Source organism: Tachysurus fulvidraco, chromosome 14 (assembly GCF_022655615.1).
Source record: "Tachysurus fulvidraco isolate hzauxx_2018 chromosome 14, HZAU_PFXX_2.0, whole genome shotgun sequence".
In the NCBI taxonomy this organism is placed as follows: Eukaryota; Metazoa; Chordata; class Actinopteri; order Siluriformes; family Bagridae; genus Tachysurus; species Tachysurus fulvidraco.
The window spans coordinates 11,202,729-11,220,671 of record NC_062531.1 but is presented as its reverse complement, the minus strand read 5'-3'; the positions used below and the strand labels follow the sequence as shown (position 1 = coordinate 11,220,671).

The 17,943-nt window shown below is 35.9% G+C and overlaps 3 protein-coding genes across 9 annotated transcripts in view; 2 read left to right on the top strand and 1 right to left on the bottom strand.

Annotated features, from left to right (window-relative positions):
• The first annotated feature begins 184 nt into the window (after nucleotides 1-184).
• Nucleotides 185-5,021, top strand: dnase1l1l (deoxyribonuclease I-like 1-like). Its single transcript, XM_027167395.2, has 9 exons — nucleotides 185-371; nucleotides 1,362-1,513; nucleotides 1,698-1,786; nucleotides 1,885-1,971; nucleotides 2,094-2,215; nucleotides 3,551-3,663; nucleotides 3,766-3,923; nucleotides 4,323-4,419; nucleotides 4,507-5,021. Exons 2-9 carry the CDS (start codon nucleotides 1,373-1,375, stop codon nucleotides 4,585-4,587), a joined length of 888 nt encoding a protein of 295 aa, XP_027023196.2. The 5' UTR covers nucleotides 185-371; nucleotides 1,362-1,372; the 3' UTR covers nucleotides 4,588-5,021.
• A 226-nt stretch (nucleotides 5,022-5,247) lies between these two features.
• si:dkey-183p4.10 (enolase-phosphatase E1) lies at nucleotides 5,248-10,598 on the top strand. 4 transcript variants are annotated; one of them, XM_047799993.1, is made up of 8 exons: nucleotides 5,248-5,399; nucleotides 5,530-5,595; nucleotides 5,954-6,073; nucleotides 6,178-7,624; nucleotides 7,704-7,776; nucleotides 8,019-8,079; nucleotides 8,177-8,299; nucleotides 9,597-10,598. In XM_047799993.1, exons 3-8 carry the CDS (start codon nucleotides 6,044-6,046, stop codon nucleotides 9,696-9,698), a joined length of 1,836 nt encoding a protein of 611 aa, XP_047655949.1. In that variant the 5' UTR covers nucleotides 5,248-5,399; nucleotides 5,530-5,595; nucleotides 5,954-6,043; the 3' UTR covers nucleotides 9,699-10,598. The 4 variants fall into 4 exon arrangements, with proteins under 4 accessions (XP_047655949.1, XP_047655948.1, XP_027023150.2 ...); XM_047799992.1 differs by having other exon boundaries at nucleotides 5,249-5,399; nucleotides 5,954-7,624; XM_027167349.2 differs by having other exon boundaries at nucleotides 5,249-5,399; nucleotides 5,530-5,735; nucleotides 5,954-7,624.
• kcnq2a (potassium voltage-gated channel, KQT-like subfamily, member 2a) overlaps nucleotides 10,356-17,943 on the bottom strand; it is a 25,101-nt gene continuing 17,513 nt past the window's right edge. The window contains exons 11-18 of one of the 4 annotated variants that reach the window (XM_047799991.1): nucleotides 17,707-17,897; nucleotides 17,229-17,276; nucleotides 16,759-16,776; nucleotides 15,686-15,779; nucleotides 14,916-15,047; nucleotides 14,291-14,341; nucleotides 12,102-12,219; nucleotides 10,356-11,947 (exon numbers count right to left, since the gene is read on the bottom strand). In XM_047799991.1, the coding sequence (XP_047655947.1) occupies nucleotides 11,249-11,947; nucleotides 12,102-12,219; nucleotides 14,291-14,341; nucleotides 14,916-15,047; nucleotides 15,686-15,779; nucleotides 16,759-16,776; nucleotides 17,229-17,276; nucleotides 17,707-17,897 (1,351 nt within the window). In that variant the 3' untranslated portion in view covers nucleotides 10,356-11,248. The remainder of the gene's footprint in view (nucleotides 11,948-12,101; nucleotides 12,220-14,290; nucleotides 14,342-14,915; nucleotides 15,048-15,685; nucleotides 15,780-16,758; nucleotides 16,777-17,228; nucleotides 17,277-17,706; nucleotides 17,898-17,943) is intronic. The other 3 variants (XM_027167346.2, XM_047799990.1, XM_027167348.2) reach the window with 3 other exon arrangements.

The window sequence follows — 17,943 nt, the reverse complement described above, 5'->3', positions numbered from 1 at the left end:
CATGGTGCGATTTTACCCGAAATATCCCACTGAGCTAAACAAACAAACAAACAAACAAACAAACAAACAAACAAACAAACAAACAAACAAACAAACAAATAAATAAATAAATAAATACAAGGACTTGATGAAGAACACTGGATGGCCATTGTATTATAGTCATTCCCTCTGTTCAGCTTTCCAGACAGAGCTGCACTGTGCAGGACCACTGACACAGCTTATTTGAAAAGGACACATATACACACATTCACACATGCAAACAGCACTGTCCCTCCCACAGGCCTTTCACCATATTTCCTGTGTAATCTAACAAGCGCCTTTGAAAAACATGCACTTCAACTGTTAGAGTATGTGATGACCAGTCACTCACGGTAAGTGCTCCATTTCTCGATTGTGACCAAAAGCTATTATAAACTGTAATCAGAGATATGGGATTTGCTTGACCAGTTTTGACCGTTTATTAACTATATGATGTTAACAGGAAGTGTAACGTCTGTGTACATCTGTGATCTGTCAGTGGTTATATGTAGCATGAGTGCTGTAATTTATCTTACTTATGAGCTACAAATACTGTATGTGTGCTGTCCTAGAAAACCTGTGCGCATGGTCACATTTAGACGTCTAGATGTTTGACAACATATAGTTTAGAGAACTATACATGTACCTGAACCAAAATATTCTTCTATCTTGCTTATGTGTCGTATATATTTCTATGTATCTTTAATGCAAACATAGTTATAGTGTTTTAAATTATTTAAACTACATCTAACGGGGACAAAAGTAGAAAAATTAATTTAAAAATTCTAGAGGGCATGTGTCACTACGACCACAACCTAATCTTCTTATGGTAAAACATACATTTTAAAGGATCATACATTTACAGTAGTAAAAAATGCTCATAATCACTTTGGTTATAAGGCATATCAAAAATGTCTCTCAAAACACTTGAACACAAGCTTCATCATCATCTCTCAACTCAACTCAACTCAATCTCTATTGATGAAATAAACAATAATTAATTCAGTCAGTTTAGTTCTGTTGATTAAATATCTTGGTATAATTTTTGTATTATATATTTATTATATATATTTTTTTAAACATTTTCATACAGATTGTTACATGGCTAGTTATAGCTAGGGAATTTGTGGTTGTTATTTGTGTCTTTCCTTCCTTTTTTTTTCTTGTATTGGACTTTTGCTCATCAGGATTCCACGATTGGTCGATTTGTCCATCATCAATGGCATCCACTGAAATCTAACTAACCCTAACCCAATCATATCCGGGGACCTGGGCAGTGTGAACCCCCTGAAAAATAAATTAATAAATAAACATAATGAGTATTGTTTTCCATTTACCACTAGGTGCTGTGATAATGAGATCTCTCTTGCTGATAGGCATTGTGGGATTATGTATCCTAACAACTGTGCTTTCCCTGAAAATTTGTGCCTTTAACGTCCAAAGCTTTGGAGAAGCAAAAGCCAACAACAAAAAAGTGATGAGGATTTTGACAAAGGTAAACCAAGCAAAAAACCAAGAGTAAACAGTTAATAATATTTGGAAAGACACACTCATGTTTCTGTAAATGATGTAGAGGCTGGATGAGAGATATGGGATTTAAAAGGAAAGTTAAATGGGAAGAAGATTGGGAGGAAGAAACTTTCTTCCATAATTTGGTTATACTGAATTCTATTTTTCAGATATTTTCCCGCTGTGATCTCACTTTGATCCAGGAAGTGCGAGACTCCAAAGGTAAAGCCATTCCTGCACTGCTTAAGAACCTAAACAGGTACTCCTCATTTACCCCCATGTGTTAAACAAGTGTCAAATACTGTATTTAAATTCCTCTTTTATTTTTTTGAATAATATTTTTATCGTTTTGCCAAGGTTTGAAAAAAACAATGTGTACTCTCATTTAGAGAGTCAAAGACTGGGAAAGAACACATACAAGGAGCAGTATGTTTATATTTATAGGTAAGATGGATTATATGTTGTGCACAAAGGAATTGATTTATAAATATATAACATTCAGTCACATTCAGTCATAAATAGATGTAATTCCAAAATCATATTAAAACGTCTTGCTATGACCTCAGGAAAGATGTATTGCAGGTTCAGGAGCAAGCCTATTATCACGAACTGAAACAGCCAGAGCTCAATGACACAGAAATGTTCTCTAGAGAACCGTTCATCATAAGGATCCACTCACCCACAACCTGTAAGTGTGATAGATTTTATTTTATAATTAACCTATAAAAAATAGTTTGTTTTCAGATTGAGATGGAGTTCACAAAGAAATCATTTTGTACAGTGAAGGGATGTGGCTTACGTACACTATAAGTGTGTGGACACCTGACCATCACACCCATATGTGGGTCTTCCCCAAACTGCACAAAGTTGTAAGCACACAATTGTACAGAAAGTCATTGCATGCTGTAGCATTAAAGTTTCCCTTCATTGAAACTAAGCCCAAACCTGTTCCTGTGTGACAATTCCCCTGTGCAGAAACCCAAGTGAATACCTTTGGGATGATTTGAAATGCTGACTTTGCCTTGCCACAGGCCTCCTACCCAACAACAGTACCTGAACGACCTTACTAATGCTCTTGTGGCTAAATCAGCAAATTCCCACAGACACACTCAAAAATCTAGTTTCAAGACTTCCAATAAGAGCGAAGGTTATTATTACAGATAAGCAGAACCAAATCTGGGCTGAACTGTTCAAAAAGCACATATGAATTTATCACTTCCTATGTTTCTTCTGTCCTACGTTTCACTCGGCAAGTAATAACATTTAGCCAACTAATTGTGTGTGTGTGTGTGTGTGTGTGTGTGTGTGTGTGTGTGTGTGTGTGTGTGTGTGTGTGTGTGTGTGTGTGTGTGTGTGTGTGTGTGTGTGTGTGTGAGATGCAAGAAGAAAACCAAACATCTATATTGTAATGATCGTCTATATTTTTACATTTTCTATTTTTTTTTTAACTGAGGTTCAATTGCAAAGCTCCTGAAGAGTTAAACTTTCCTGGTTTGTGACGTTTGGTTACAGTTATCGTCAGGATATAACTGAGCTGCAGTGCTATATTTTAATGAAAAATTTCAAACATACTGTAACATACTATCATTTCATAATTAAGTAATGCAGCTTCAAATTGCTTTATATCAAGAAGATTGATAACTGATACATAATTAAGTATATACATATAATTTCATAATTTAAGCAAAAGATATTTTCATATTATTTATTAATGCAAATACTGGCAAATACTGAAACCGTAAGCTGTTACCATCCAGCTTGGTCAACACTATTTACTTGCATGAAAGAAATCTGGCTCCATCATGCACTATATCCTTGTTTAACCTGAAAAATTTTGGACTGAACAGTTTTCTCTGATCATTAGCAAAACAACTGATCAGTGACAATCTATTGCTGCTCTGATAATACACTTTAATACAAGAAACTCATGAGCGCCCTCAAGCTAGTGCACTAGCTACTGTGTGAACAAACGCAGCTCCATATTACTGCATTTCGTAATATGACTGCTAATTTTCCCTTGCAGATGTAAAAAACTTTATTATCATTGGTCATCACTCATGTCCAAAGAAAGCCATGAATGAGATGGAAGAACTTTTTGAAGTCTTTCAAGCTATCAGAAAGAAGTGGAAAACTGAGGTTCAGCAGTCCTTTTTAATTCAAAAATTAGATTCTCAAACATTTGAACTGTTATGGATTCTTAACATTTCAGATGTTTCTTGTTTTGTAATGTCATTGTAGAATGTGATGCTTTTGGGAGATCTGAATGCTGACTGTGGCTATATCACTATTAAAGGCCTGAAGAAACTAAGACTAAGAAATGACCCAAAGTTCCTTTGGTTGATTACTGATGAACAGGACACCACTGTTCGTGACAAAACACACTGTGCTTATGACAGGTATTACATGTAGCACAGCAAATACCACATGTTTACAATCTGCTTAGAAATATGACTTTAACACAATTTGGATAAAGCAAGTAAAGGTCAGTTCACTGTTCCTTAATTATATTTTTTAGCTAAGGTACATTTTATCAACCATAGTTAAATATAGGCTCCCACATTTTTGCTAGAAGTTGAAGCCTAGATAATTTGGTATGTGGGTGATGTAATCCCGGTAGTAAATGATTAATATTGCATAAAAAAGACAAAGCTTATTTGCTGCCATAACATTACAGTTTATGTCACAATACAAACATTTGTTTTACTTTTATTGTCATTAAAAACGTAACCAATTCAAAAGGTTGTCAGCTTACTGCTGCACATTCTAACTTTTCTAACATCTCTATTTTCCCTCAGGATAATTGTACATGGAAAAACACTGATTTCAGGGATTGTACCAGACTCAGCTCAACCCTTCAACTTCAAAAGCGAGTTCACTTTAACAGAACAAGAGGTATGCTATAGTTTGCTATGAGTTAAAATAAAAGATAAATTCATTACTGTTAAATGTAATCTTTGTCACAACTGGTTTCTTTTTAAGGCTTTGGAAGTCAGTGACCACTATCCAGTTGAGGTTGACCTAAAGTCCAGTCATCACCACCACCTCCGGAATGAGCTCTGAACAAAAAACCTACACTGTGTGTTGTTTTAATTTAAAATTTCAACCCATCCTTTCAGTGAACTTTGAACCCCTTTAAAAATCTGGGTTTCCAATTGCTACAAACTATTTTAATAATCTATTGAAATGTCCAGGCATGCAGTCATTTTTTCTATTATTTTCATCTTTTTATTTCTATTCTTTGTTTCATTTTCTGAATCCATAGTATATATCTCAGATCCTCATTATATATTTCTTTGGGTAATGCTCCCAACAAACACACTAATGGATCTAGGAGTATCTCCATTTCTAATATCTTGTCTTTTTTCCCAGAACCCTTGAAATATCAGACAATCCCAAAAAATGTGTGAGCTCCTATTTTTATGACCTTGTTATTTTAATGCTTTTATACAGCTGTTTCAACATTGGTGACTTGTAATAAAATAGTTTACCCATTATTTGGTATGGCTTATTTTCCACCACATAATACAGTCATACAGTGACATTGTATATAAAAACAGACATTAAATCACAACATGGTTATTTTTTTCAGAATTGAAAGATACTGTAAATAAAATAACTCATCATTTTATTTCTATATGATAGCATATGTTTACGTCTTGAGGTGTCTATTAAACTGGAGAATATAAAGTTCACCAACTACAAACACTGACAGGATGAAATAAAGCAGACATGTTTGCAGGGCTAGTTTTTGCAGCACGCATGTACAGCTGTTCCTGGTACTGAAAGAGGATGTACCTTTTCTGGGGTACGCAGTTGCATGCGTTTGAAACCACAGCTCAATCAGATTTTACTCAACCAACGAAGAAAAACAGGTAATTTCATGATGGGTGTTTATTTCAGATAAACACCTATCAACTTTTTTGTAATATCATTAACCAGTCCAAAGTTTTTTTTAACTGTAAACTCTTAGATTAAGGTATTTTTTTGCCTATGTGTTTACAGAAGGTATATGGAGGATGGTAACATTTTCATGACCTGATTTCAACAGGAAGTGACTGAGACAAAGAAGTAAGCATTTCATTGAGCACAACTTTGTGCTCAAGGCTTTAAGAATCACATGAAATTTGTCAAATGAAACTACAAGTTACAGTTTTCAACAACAAAAATGGAGCAAAATATTGTGGATTTGCTTAAGGATGCATTTTCAGGTAAGAATAAACCGTTTTGTACAATTTGTAGAATCAGTTTTAAGTCTGAAAACCTAAAACTCAAACCCTTCAGGCAAACCCTTAAAAGTTCTGTAAGGAATTCAACAAAATAATGTATTCCCTATCAAAGAAGAATCTTAATTAATATATTAATTTAAAGTGTGATTATGTAATATAATGCTGATTATATATACTGTACATTTTTGGGTCTCCTTTAGAAATTGATTTTGAGCATCCACCGTCAGACGAGGACAAGAACACTTCACAAACAGCGCTAGTTATGGATGAGGATATAGAAGATGTGATTAATGCTAGTAAACTCTGGACTTCAGAACAAGGTTCAGATGAGAATTTCACTACTGTTTATAAACAAGAAGAAAATGAAGCAAGCTCTGATATCTGTGAGAATGAGTCAAGTGTTTTATTGTCTATCAACACACAGGCTACATATTGTTTCTCTCATGATGAAATAAATAATGATCGGGTTGTAAACATGATGATGGCAGAAGCACAACAACTAAACCATGCAGCTGGAGAGTGTACTGCAGAGGAAGGAAACATGCAAAGTGACATAGAAGCAGATGTTTCTGAAAAGGATCTCACAGAGGAGGAACATATTGAAACGTTGAATGTAGAATATGAGCCACAGATGTCACCTCCAATGTCCAGAGAGTGTCAAACACCTGAAGAGATGTCATTCAGTTCGGATGAAGAATTACCAAAGAACTACAGCACGACCCGATCTGAATCTGTTGATAAGAAGGAGGAATCTTTCCTTGCAACGAGTCCAAATATCCCTGACAAAAATGTCAAAGATGATATGAAAGAGTTTACAGAGGAAGATCAAGAACACATCGAGGAAAGCCTTGCAGATTATCCATCGGATTTATCACACAGTGAAAGTGAAGAACCTGCTGAAAACGCTACAGCGCAGCCGTTCACCCGAACAGGCCTCAGCCCTAGTGATAATCACGCCACAAACATGATAGAAGAGGTGGTCGATGCAGAACATGTGAACTTGCAAAACAAAGACAGTCCTGACCTGGATTATAATTCTGGAATTAAGGGCGTGGAGGTTGAGCTGATCTCTGCATCAGTAGATGTTGATCTGTCTTTCCAGAGAGGGAGCTTTGATGAAGATGATGTACAAGAATATTTAACAAATGATATAAAGACAGAGGAAGATGTAAAGAATATGGAGGATGCTGGAGATCTAAGTGATGTTAGTGATCAAACAGACAACATCAGTGAGAGTAGCAGTGACGATCGAAGCTCAAGCCGAGAAGAAACGAAATTTCTCTCATCAGTAAAGCAGGAAGAGGAAAAGAATCATGTTACACAGTATAACTACTCAACAGAGGACATGCTGAGGATGGATAATGATATTGGTTACATATGTAAAAACACAGGGGACTTGGATGCTCTCAGTTCTGAGAAAAAGGACGTGAAGCAGTTATTATTCTGGGAAAGTGGCTTCACAAACCCAAGCTCATGTTATGAGGAATCCAGTACCGAGCTATGCCATAGCATAGAACCAGTCCAATCAGACACAGCCCTAAAAGACCATGAAGTATCATCTCCAGAGGCTTCAGATAATGTAGAGGACACCAAAAATGCAATAACTGATGTTTTGTGGACCTCATCACTGCTCCTGGATGAAGACAACCTGCACATAGAAGAGTACGACTGGGATTTGACTGGTGAAGATTCATTTGCAATCAATTCAGTCGAAGGAGAAAACCAAGAAAATGAAGAAGACTTAGACATGGAAGAGTTAGACATTGATGACAATGAGGAAGAGAACGAGAGGGACTGGGAGCTGGAGAAAACTAGAATTGAGGCATTTTATCAGTTCTATGGAGATCAGGCTGAGCCAGATGGTGAAGTGGGTAAGTGCTACTGAGGACACACATCTGTTTCCCTGGTTACCTTTCTGACATTGTTGAAATTGTGATTGATTCTTTTTAGGCAGGAACCCTAAGGTTTCCTTTCTTTTGGATCAGGAATCTTCATCATCAGAACGTGAAGAGGATTCTGACAGGTAATAATCTTTTATGTTAGTGGTGTAGATAGTCAACTTGCAGGGATATTGAAATCTTATTCCTCAAAGGTTCTTTGGATAGATAATGGTTCTACTTTTTCTTCTGTAAAATCCTCTGATGTTGGATTATATGTAACTGTTAAGGCTTCTCTCAGAAGAACAAACCAAACAAACCATTGTGTTTAATGGATTTTTTTTTAAACTGCATATGTACCCGATTGACCTTGTTGTTTATTCCATAGTACTGAAGAGGAACTGGACTCAGATCTAAACATACCAGATCTCAACACATCAAAACCAGAGGTACAGTAGTCAGCATAACATGTCTAAATAACTTGATTATAGCCATGACATGTGATCATGCAGTGTTTGAGGGCTCAGGTTCTTGTTTGTGTTGTAGTATCACAGCGAGTCAGATGATGACCCCCTGGAGAACCCTTACTACCTTGAGAGGTCAAAGCTGCAACCAAAGGAACAGCAACCTGTGAATGTACCGGTGAAGCAACCTCCCCAGAGAAACAAGGTAAAAATCGGTACTGTTGCCATCAGTTCAATTTTAAATATCGAATGAGAAACAATTTCATCCTTTTCAGATTCTTTGCAACCATTGTGTTTGAGGGGAAAACTGTTTGTTATCCATTTCTGATCCTAATTTATGTAAAAAGAAAAATGACTAGTTTTAGATTCTTTTCATATAAGAGCACATCCTGCTTTATTCTTCTCATACCAAAGCAATTTGCTAAAGCAATATTTCATTTATCAAATAATGATACATCATACTTTTGTTCAATTTATACTTGACTATTCACTAAACACGACTGTTATTACTTAGATTTTAGTAATATAACTGTCGAGGTCGTAAGTTCAGAAATGCCTTGCAGAATCTGCAAAATTTTTACAAATTGAAACACAATAAGAAGAATATTATTAGATAAGAAAAACAATACTTAATAATAAAATGATAATTCATATGAAAAATAATAATTAAAATGTTTTATTTTTATTTTGTTCTGAATTTGGTTTATCAGCATCTTCATATTTGACCCTTTTCTAACGGCAGTTACATGACTTCAAGATCCAAGACTTGTAAACATTCACTGATGCTTATGAAGGCAACAAAAAACATTAAGAGCCCGGGCGTGTAAACTTCTGAACAGGATCATTGTGTAAATTATTATTTTGTGTACTGGGAAACGTAAATATCTTATGTAGCTTCTGAAGAGCAATACAAAAGTTCAAAAGTTTACTTCCTCTTGGCTCTTAATGCATCATGTTGCTTTCAAGAGAATGAGTGAATGGAGTTTATAAACAAAATGATAAACTATAAACAGTCAATAACTCTATATTCATAGCTATGTATGTTCTGAAAATTATCACGTTAGAAAACGTCCTTTAGTTGAGTAAATAATGACCTGCAACCAGCTGATGCAATTTTATTTTCATTAAAAAAAAAAAAAAAAAAGATTATTGTTTTCTTTTATTATCTAGTTATCTCAGTACTTCTGACATTTATACTCGGACACTGAAGACTTCTTCCAACAATGTTAAATTAATGTCTGATCACAGAAATTTCACCATATAAACAGTTTGTACTTGACCTTTGTAGCACTGTCACAACTGTGCGTTTGTAGAAGTTAATCAACACCTTCTTATCAACAGATCAAGAATTCAGCAGTGCCATAGTGTGAGGATTTAACAAACAATCTGTGGATAAACATTGAACAGACAACCTCACTCATGCATTAGTATAGTACTGTCAGAAAAGTGAACTGTTCAATCGATCATTAAACTTCTCTATGTTTCTGTCTATCTATCTGCAGTGTCTTGCTGTGCTGAAGTCCACCTTAGCGTTTGGCCTTCTGACAGCAATAGGCGTCGTATCATTCTGGTGGGCAACAGAAAACATGGAACGGAGTTACTGATTCTCAACTTATTGTTCCTGGTTGAGAAAACAAAAACGTGAATCAGCATTATACTGATTATATAATATATTATATTATGTAAATGTGTGTCTTACCTTTTGGGTGTAGTTATAAAGGCAAAATGGGATGTTTTCTGAAATAGTTTAGTAATGTATGTAAAATAGACAGTAGGCAAATTCAGTGTACTTTGGACCAACTTTATTTCTCATTAATATTGCAGCTTTCCAACATGCTCTAGAAAAAAAACATTTTAAATGTTATAAAAAGTTTTTTTGCCTTAACATAATAGCTCTTGGTCACTTTTAGTGCCACCGGTTTGGGCATCAAAGAAAAGATTTTAGTTTGAATGCAAGACGTTTTTAGTATTATCTACTGGCACAGAATCCTGTAATACCGATATCACTGAAGTCAGACTCCTCTAAACATGCCATGCAGTTAGTGTAAAAACCTTTACTGGGACTGGAATACTTCGAGGGGTCTTTAGTAACGCATAATGTATGATTAGTTGTGTCATTACTATGAAACCAAAATTCGTTGCATGTGGACTAAAACTTAGGTCTGAAAGCTTTGCTTGTATGATTATGCTAATAATAATGCTTTTACTTACAGAATGTGGAATGTTGGTATATATATCACAAGCTGCCAGTCAAAAGTATGTTAACCACTCTTTCTTACAGGTTTTTTTTATGTATTTATAACAATAAATATAAGACGTTTACTTGAATGATGAGTAACCTTTGATCAGATTGGAATTTCGATACAGATTGGCATGGTGTTGCTTCTAAGTTAATCCAGATAATGATTATAATAAACATTGAATGTAAAATGTAAACATTTTTGCCTGTAAAAACTCCTGTAAGTGTATCAATAAAAATAAAGTACATGCTAGATTTATAAATATTTTGCAGATGGAAGTAAAAATGTGTAAATTTAAATCGTGCACAGAAGTGCTATCTCGGTATCTTTGGTTGGGGTAATCATTTTAAAAAAGTTTCCATTAAACGCAGCACACAAATTCATATATTATTCTTATGTTTGTTCATCGTTACAGTCTCTTATGTTGTGTATAAAATAAATAAAAGAAAAATAAACTAATAGCAAAAGCAAGCATACTGTCAATAATACTTATTATTTATATACAATCAATAAGTAAAGTGCTTCTAATATTGCCTTGGTAATAAGCATTGGTATCATAACTATACATAACTACATTATTACAAACAAATGACCCATGAGATGAATAACTCATGCCAATACCTGCTTACATGAAAACATTTTTTTTAAGTCTGCAAACAAGACAAATGTCTTGATTTATGAGGCCACAAATTAGGTTCATTTCTTTTTGTTAAAGTAACTCCCTTGCCAATGTAATATTACCAAATAGCAAGTGTCCAATGAGTGGATCGTGTTCATTAGTTTCTAAATGTGTTATTTTAGTCCTCATGCATTAATATCCACATTGGGTTCTTTGATTATGTTATTGTTCTTATTATCCACTCAAGATCTGAAGGCTCTTGTTGCAATTTGAAGGCTCCTTTAGGCATTTTCTTCTACTTCAGACCTGGCCAACCCCTGTCTCCGAATGCCACCTCACCTGTAAATGATAGAGGTGAAGGAGCACCAGGTGTGTAAAGTTCTGAGTCTGTGTCTGATTCCCCTTCAGCCAAGTAGGGTCTGATACGAGTACAGAAGGGTATTCCTCTTCCTCCTCCAAACAGTCCAAGATTCACTGGAGGAAGAAAATCCTCCTCCTTGGCTTGTGAGATGCTGAAGCCACTGAATGAGCGGTCTAACTCCTCGTGGTCCACTGAAGGAATGGAGAGGGATGTGTCGCTGTCAACACCTGTTTTAGGTCGTGTGTGTCTGTGTCGCCTTTGCCGTCCGCCATCCCCGCTGTCATGTGGTGGTGGAGGTGGGATACGGTAAAGTGATGGGTCATCAGTGCCTGGTGATGCCCCACGGCTGTTATTCCAAAGAGGAACATTGAGTGGCTGCTCGCTCGGCTGATTCCAGGATGTGGATGGGCGGCACATACTATTGGCAGGTGTCCCAGTCGGGCTGGGCTCCGGGTTATTCTTCTCTTCATTTTCATCCTGCACCTTCTCAATCTTTTCTTCTGGGCTATGGTAAGGTGGTGCTGGATCAGCCATCTTGAAGCCCAGCAACGCCTCAGTTTCAGAGCGTGGAATACCCATACGTGTGGTGTACACATTCACCAAGAAGTCAAGTTTGCGGTCCATCGCAACCACCTGAATGGCCAAAAGTTGTTCTCAACAACTGAGTCGTTCTCAACAAAGTTTTTTCAGTCATATTTGGAAACTGGTTCCCTATGTGCCATCACTAATACCACACCAATTAATATACATAAAAACATAAATTAAACAATTAAAAAAAATGTTTTACCTGTTTCTCCATCCGGAAAAATCGTCCCATCATGCTGGGGTCATTTTCCTGAGCCATGTCACTCTTGGGTTTCTCCTTTTCCCCTGATGATACTCCCTTGCCCACTATCTGGTCCACCCTGACAATTCATGAAACAATCTCTTCTAGCTAGAGCTAAGATACTGGGTATCTTCCTCACAAATATTTAATATGCAAAAAAGCCACATAAACAACAGTGAAGTGTACTTTGTATTAACAAATAAAAGGGATGCAAATGTTTAAGAATATGCTCTGAATCATGCGGTGAAAAGTTCTTGGTTATATGGAAGGACATAATGGTCCCTGGATGACTTTGCCTTTTTCTTTCTTTGTTTCCTTTTTTTTTGCAAATGAAACATGCAAAACAGTACTGCAGTGTTTATCATTATCATGCTCTCTATGTCACACACAAAATCTGATGAAAAGGGTTAGTGTCACAGTCTCTGCAAGAGCAAGATCGGAGAAAGTATTAAACCATGACTCCATATTCCAATAATGTTTCCTTGTGCCCTCATCAATGTCCATTGGTCATTGGTACACTTTAGGAACTAAAAAGGTATTGAGATTTTAAACCAATTGTGTAGCCCCATCTAAACCTGTAGCTGGCATGCCCGAATATGTTGGTGACAAAAGTTCCTTTTTGACCAACATCCTAAACAAACATTGGTCAGTCTTGTAATACATATCAGGCAAAACTGCCACTAACCATATAAACAACTTCCAGCTTACTGAAGCTTTACCTCAGTCAGTATTTATTCATGAGAAAACACATGGTTTATCTATGTGGGTATTTTCTTAATCTGATTTAGTTATCTGTAATTTCCCATGTCTGGCCTTGGTTAATGAATAATCAAATTTATGTATTATATTATGCTAATTATTTACAGATTATTTTTGTTGTAGTTATAAAGATTTAAAGTCCTGCTTTAAATTAGTTGTTAGGTTTTAAGAGTGCACATGTGCAATAGGTGAATGCAAAATATGGGATATATACTGTAAATCCTGTAAATATCTTGTAATATACATTAAATATAAATATAAATAGATTTAGATTCCTGTTTAAAAATAGTTTTGTTGTATACATTATTTCATGCTTCACATCATGTGATATGTCTCATACTGTAAATCTGGCTAGTTGTAGACAAAATGATGGACTAGGCTAAATATAAGTGTAAACAACCTTAAAGCATAACTGATTACATTTTAAAGTCAGAATCTTTGGTTTGTAATGCATGTGGTTCTTATTTAATCAATTATAAGTAATCAAGGTGCTAAACTTATCTCAAAATAAGATTCTGAGGATGGATTTTACACAAGCCTAAATCAATACAGTAAAACATTAATACTAATGCATTTCCATAAACAAAGACTTAATATTGTAATGACTGGGAGAAGGATTATGAAGCGTATAATGTCTGTACATCAGGAATGCAAGTGCACCTCAGTTTCCCACAAGAAGGAAAATGTATCTCAAATGTCTGAATTGTTTGAGCTAGTTTTAGGTGTTGTGTAGTTTTTTGGAGTGAATATAGCTGAAACTTTGCTGAAACCTGCCAATCCTGGTTAATGACATTAGCTCTTCTGTATGCCTCTTTACTACTTTAAAAAATGCTGATGTAAAACACCCCTGTGGTATCACTTTAATACCACTCTAACCTAGCTGCTAGACTGTATGCTGGATGATTGTGTGTTGTCGAATCTCGATTTTCTGTTAAAGGCTTATATTGCGAGACTGTCGCATACAACATATGTCAAGTTTGATAGCCTCTTGACTAGTGCACCTCCTGTACTCTTGCTGCAAGTGATCGCTCTGTCAAAGTGGACAAGGTCACATGGAAAACAATATTGCAATGCAGAGAGATCCACCCAGATGAGTGGTGAAGTATTAACTACATTTAATTCCAGCCATGTCATTGCAACACCTTTGACATAATACCTAGAAAAAAGGTATTAATAAATAGAACAAATGAAGAATGTTCAAAATTTATTACCTGGTACCATGCCTTATGATGCTTCATGCTTCACTGATTCTATTGTTTATGGTTGGGTTAATTTTCCTTTTCAAATGCAAGAATGGCATGCATAAATGTATTAGTCCCCCACTAATTATTTTTGCAATGCTGTTCAATAATGGGCAAACTGCAAACCGCTTGTGCCTTTTGATTACGTACTTCTTATGGCGAGGGGTCGAAGGGGGTGGGGGGCCCACAATCAAATCTATCCTGCCAAAGTACATAGAGAAGAAATGGGGCAAAGCATCATGAAGCAACACATGGATAGCAATCACAGTGCTCCACAGAGAACCAAGGACAAATAAGTGAGAATATATTCCATGCCACATTTGACATGAGATACAGGCAATGGTTATTTGCTGTTGGAATATATTTAATATGTGTGGAAAGATGATTTGATTTCACAACATATATATGGATCTTATTTGAGAGAGAAACTGAATTTTGGAATGTGAGAGAAAAAAAATTGGGGCAGTGAAACTTTTATCCATTCTTGCATAATATAATTTTTTTTCTGGGTGCATGGCTGCTCAGAGATGAGTGAATGTGTCATGGATATGACAGCTCTAATCCACTATATATAGTATAGAATCAGAGAGTGTTTATATTGTGTACATTGTGTAACCACCAGAGGGCGCTGTGCCTGTGCCTTTCAGAAGCAGTTATAGATCATTTAAAAGGCAAATTTTTGCGTACATAGAAACCATATGTACAAGATCTCTGAAGTTATGAACCCAGTTGTTATGTGAAAGTAAATGCAGCTGTGGATGGACGTTGGTCTTGCCTGGACTGCAGGTTCTTGATGCGAGAAAGCATGTCCAGATGGCCTGCTGAATACTGCTCAATCACATCCATTACATCATATGGCCTCAAGCTCTCTTTAAACCGTCTCTTAGACACCAGGAAACGCATGATACTAAGAGCAGGACAAGCACATCTTCTCAGTTAAAGCAGCATTATCAACAGAAGTGACATCACTAGATGTGACATTACAAGAAAAGAGAAACAATTAATAATATTTGGAGACCAGTGTTTTGTAAGATTACAGTGCTTTGTATGAAAACATGATTACAGTTGTACTTATAGGATATATATATATATATACACACACACACACACACACACACACACACACACACACACACACACACACACACACACACACACACACACACACACACACACACTTGTTGAGGCCTTATAACGACAAGGTCTCAACCAAGAGACATGTAGTATTCAGATCAGAAGATAATCTGAGACAATAAATGATGCATTTGGACTGTATATTGCATAACTGATATGAAACTGATATTTATTGCTATTAATTTGTCAAGGACTCTCTTTAATATAGAAAATGTTTTATTAATGTTTTTGCACACAGTGGTCATAACTCATCTTTTAAAACAGAAGCTGGTCAATAATAAATAGTCAAGTAGTTGTCACTGACATCAAGTCCACAAACAATTACTGAATTTATATAAACTATTTAATAACCTGGTGACTGAAAACCTTCACAAATATTATTAAAAGACAGCTCATCTGTCCATCTCTTACCAGATTCCCCTTATGGTGGCTTTCAGTGCAGGAGACAGATCTTGGAGAAAATCATAATTTCTATCGTCACCAAAGTCCTCTGGAAGACTTGCTTCTATAACACACAAATACAAAAAAGCTCTTAAAAACTAATTAGACTTTACACAAGTGTGCTTTTCCAGTTCTACTATTAGGCAATAATCTCAATATTAAAGCACAAATGCTCAAGAGTACAATCAAGTCAAGTTATTACTTGATAGATTTGTATATTGCATAATTATCTTTTAGGACATGCGTCATTGTTCTCATCCTAAGACTAAATTGCATTATTAACCATGCACAAAACACTTACCTGCCGTAATGGATGTTAAACCACACTATACACATAAAAAGACCCACGGCAAGACACATTTGGACTCGTTTTCTACACTACTGCCGGCTGGCAAGTTCAGATGGTAGAAAATGTAACAGGAATATTTTTATGTCATATGAATTAAGATATTAATATGAGTCATATGAATCATATGGTATGAGTCATATAAATTCTACATAAATTCTACAATTCAAATGACATAATAGTCAGTGAGTCTTTGATAAAGTCACTGAATATTGTAAACAATTAAAGTTGTTTCCTCCAAAAGCACAGAGAGACCCTCATGCAGGTAAATGCAAAGAATTTGGTCGGGGTGGGGGTGAGGGGGGCAAAAAGACAAAATATATTTGTTTGCAACACATTCAGTCATAAAAACACATTAATTGCAAACTGTATCATTGCATCTTGTAATACCTTTAATCAATTAAAGTAATTGATGATTAATAACTCTGCAGATTTTGCATATTCAGGCGTCTCTGATATTATTTCATTACTAGGATTGGCCTTTCCAAACCTCTGTTGGTAATACGCAGGACTCAGCAGAGTTTATGACAGAGAGTGTTGCATGCAAAGCAAATCTTTTTAATGCAAGCTGCAACTCAGTAATTAAAAAGCCATTTATAGACATGCAGTCTTCTCCTTCTTCAGTTGCTCCTAGGTGCGCTTGTATTATTGTGGCTTAAAGTAAAAGCACAACCCTATAAAACATGATTTGTCTTACTGATCAACCCCTCAATTGCTGCCAAAATGTGGAGAGAGAGAGAGAGAGAGAGAGAGAGAGAGAGAGAGAGAGAGAGAGAGAGAGAGAGAGAGAGAGAGAGAGAGAGAGAGAAATGGGAAAGAAATGGTTAAAAGTTTCAGATGAAAATGGTTTAAAGAACCACATGTCATTCACAAGTCATGCAGACATTATGTGACTAATTATTGCCCTTTATGAATGAACACATCATGATTAAATGATGTCATGGCTTTGATGCTGAAAGTGAACATTTTGGGCCACATTTTCAAAACAAATTACTTTCATCTATTACTGTAGAAGTCCATTAACTCCCCAAAACATTTATGTTTGAGGCAGTAATTGACTAATAAATCAGTTGCAGTTACTACAAATAAATATATATATATTTTTTACAGCAAACTGCAATGTCATCTGGATGCTTTCTGGATCATATTTCTGGATCACAGCCTAACCTGGAGATCTCTTCATTCCAAGGTCTTCATCCTGCATCTCAATCAGCACTTTTTTCAGTGAAGAGAAATGAGAAAGGAAGCGATGAGAGTGTAGACTGTAAGCAGGAAGAAATGAAATATAAAATATATTTTCTTTAAGCTGATCACAGCATGGCATGAAGATGCAAAGAAACTAACTATTGGAGGAGAGCTACTGTATTCAAATTCTTGTGCCTAACCCGTGGACCAGTACAGTCAATGAAAACATGCATGTTAAAAATAATTAGGCTTTAACTGTTTTTTATATAACCAATGCTAATTAGTAGACCACAGTATATCTGACACCATGTGTTGAATGTGACAGATCATGAGAAAAAGTGACAGCTGCTTCTGCCAGTCTGCCAGTCTGCCAATACAATGTTATTATACATATAGTACCCATATACACAAGACCAAAAATTAAACACAGTTTGTGTGTGTGTGTATATATAGTTCTGACCTTCTGAGGTCCTTCCCTCTTTGCTCTTAAAGGAATGTCTGGAGCGGTTTCGCTCAGTGAAGCTCCAGCTCTTTGGCATTTTGCTTGGACTTTCTTCTGCTCCCTCATCCGCTCCAGGTGATTTTGTCTCCTTTCCACCTGCACTCTTAGAAGGGCTGAGGAATGCTTTCTCTTTTATGCTCGATTTACGGCTGTGTGAGAAGCATTTTTGGAGTATACAAGTGAAACAGAAGTAAA

Excerpts from the sequence above, each read along its gene's own strand:
- si:dkey-183p4.10 (XM_027167349.2), top strand. The coding sequence starts at position 5,693 with ATGGAGCAAAATATTGTGGATTTGCTTAAGGATGCATTTTCAG. Across the intron at positions 7,777-8,018 it reads CGTGAAGAGGATTCTGACAG|TACTGAAGAGGAACTGGACT; the intron begins GTAATAATCTTT and ends TTTATTCCATAG. Across the intron at positions 8,080-8,176 it reads TCAACACATCAAAACCAGAG|TATCACAGCGAGTCAGATGA; the intron begins GTACAGTAGTCA and ends TTTGTGTTGTAG.
- dnase1l1l (XM_027167395.2), top strand. The coding sequence starts at position 1,373 with ATGAGATCTCTCTTGCTGATAGGCATTGTGGGATTATGTATCCTAACA. Across the intron at positions 2,216-3,550 it reads GATCCACTCACCCACAACCT|ATGTAAAAAACTTTATTATC; the intron begins GTAAGTGTGATA and ends TTTCCCTTGCAG. Across the intron at positions 3,664-3,765 it reads GAAAGAAGTGGAAAACTGAG|AATGTGATGCTTTTGGGAGA; the intron begins GTTCAGCAGTCC and ends ATGTCATTGTAG.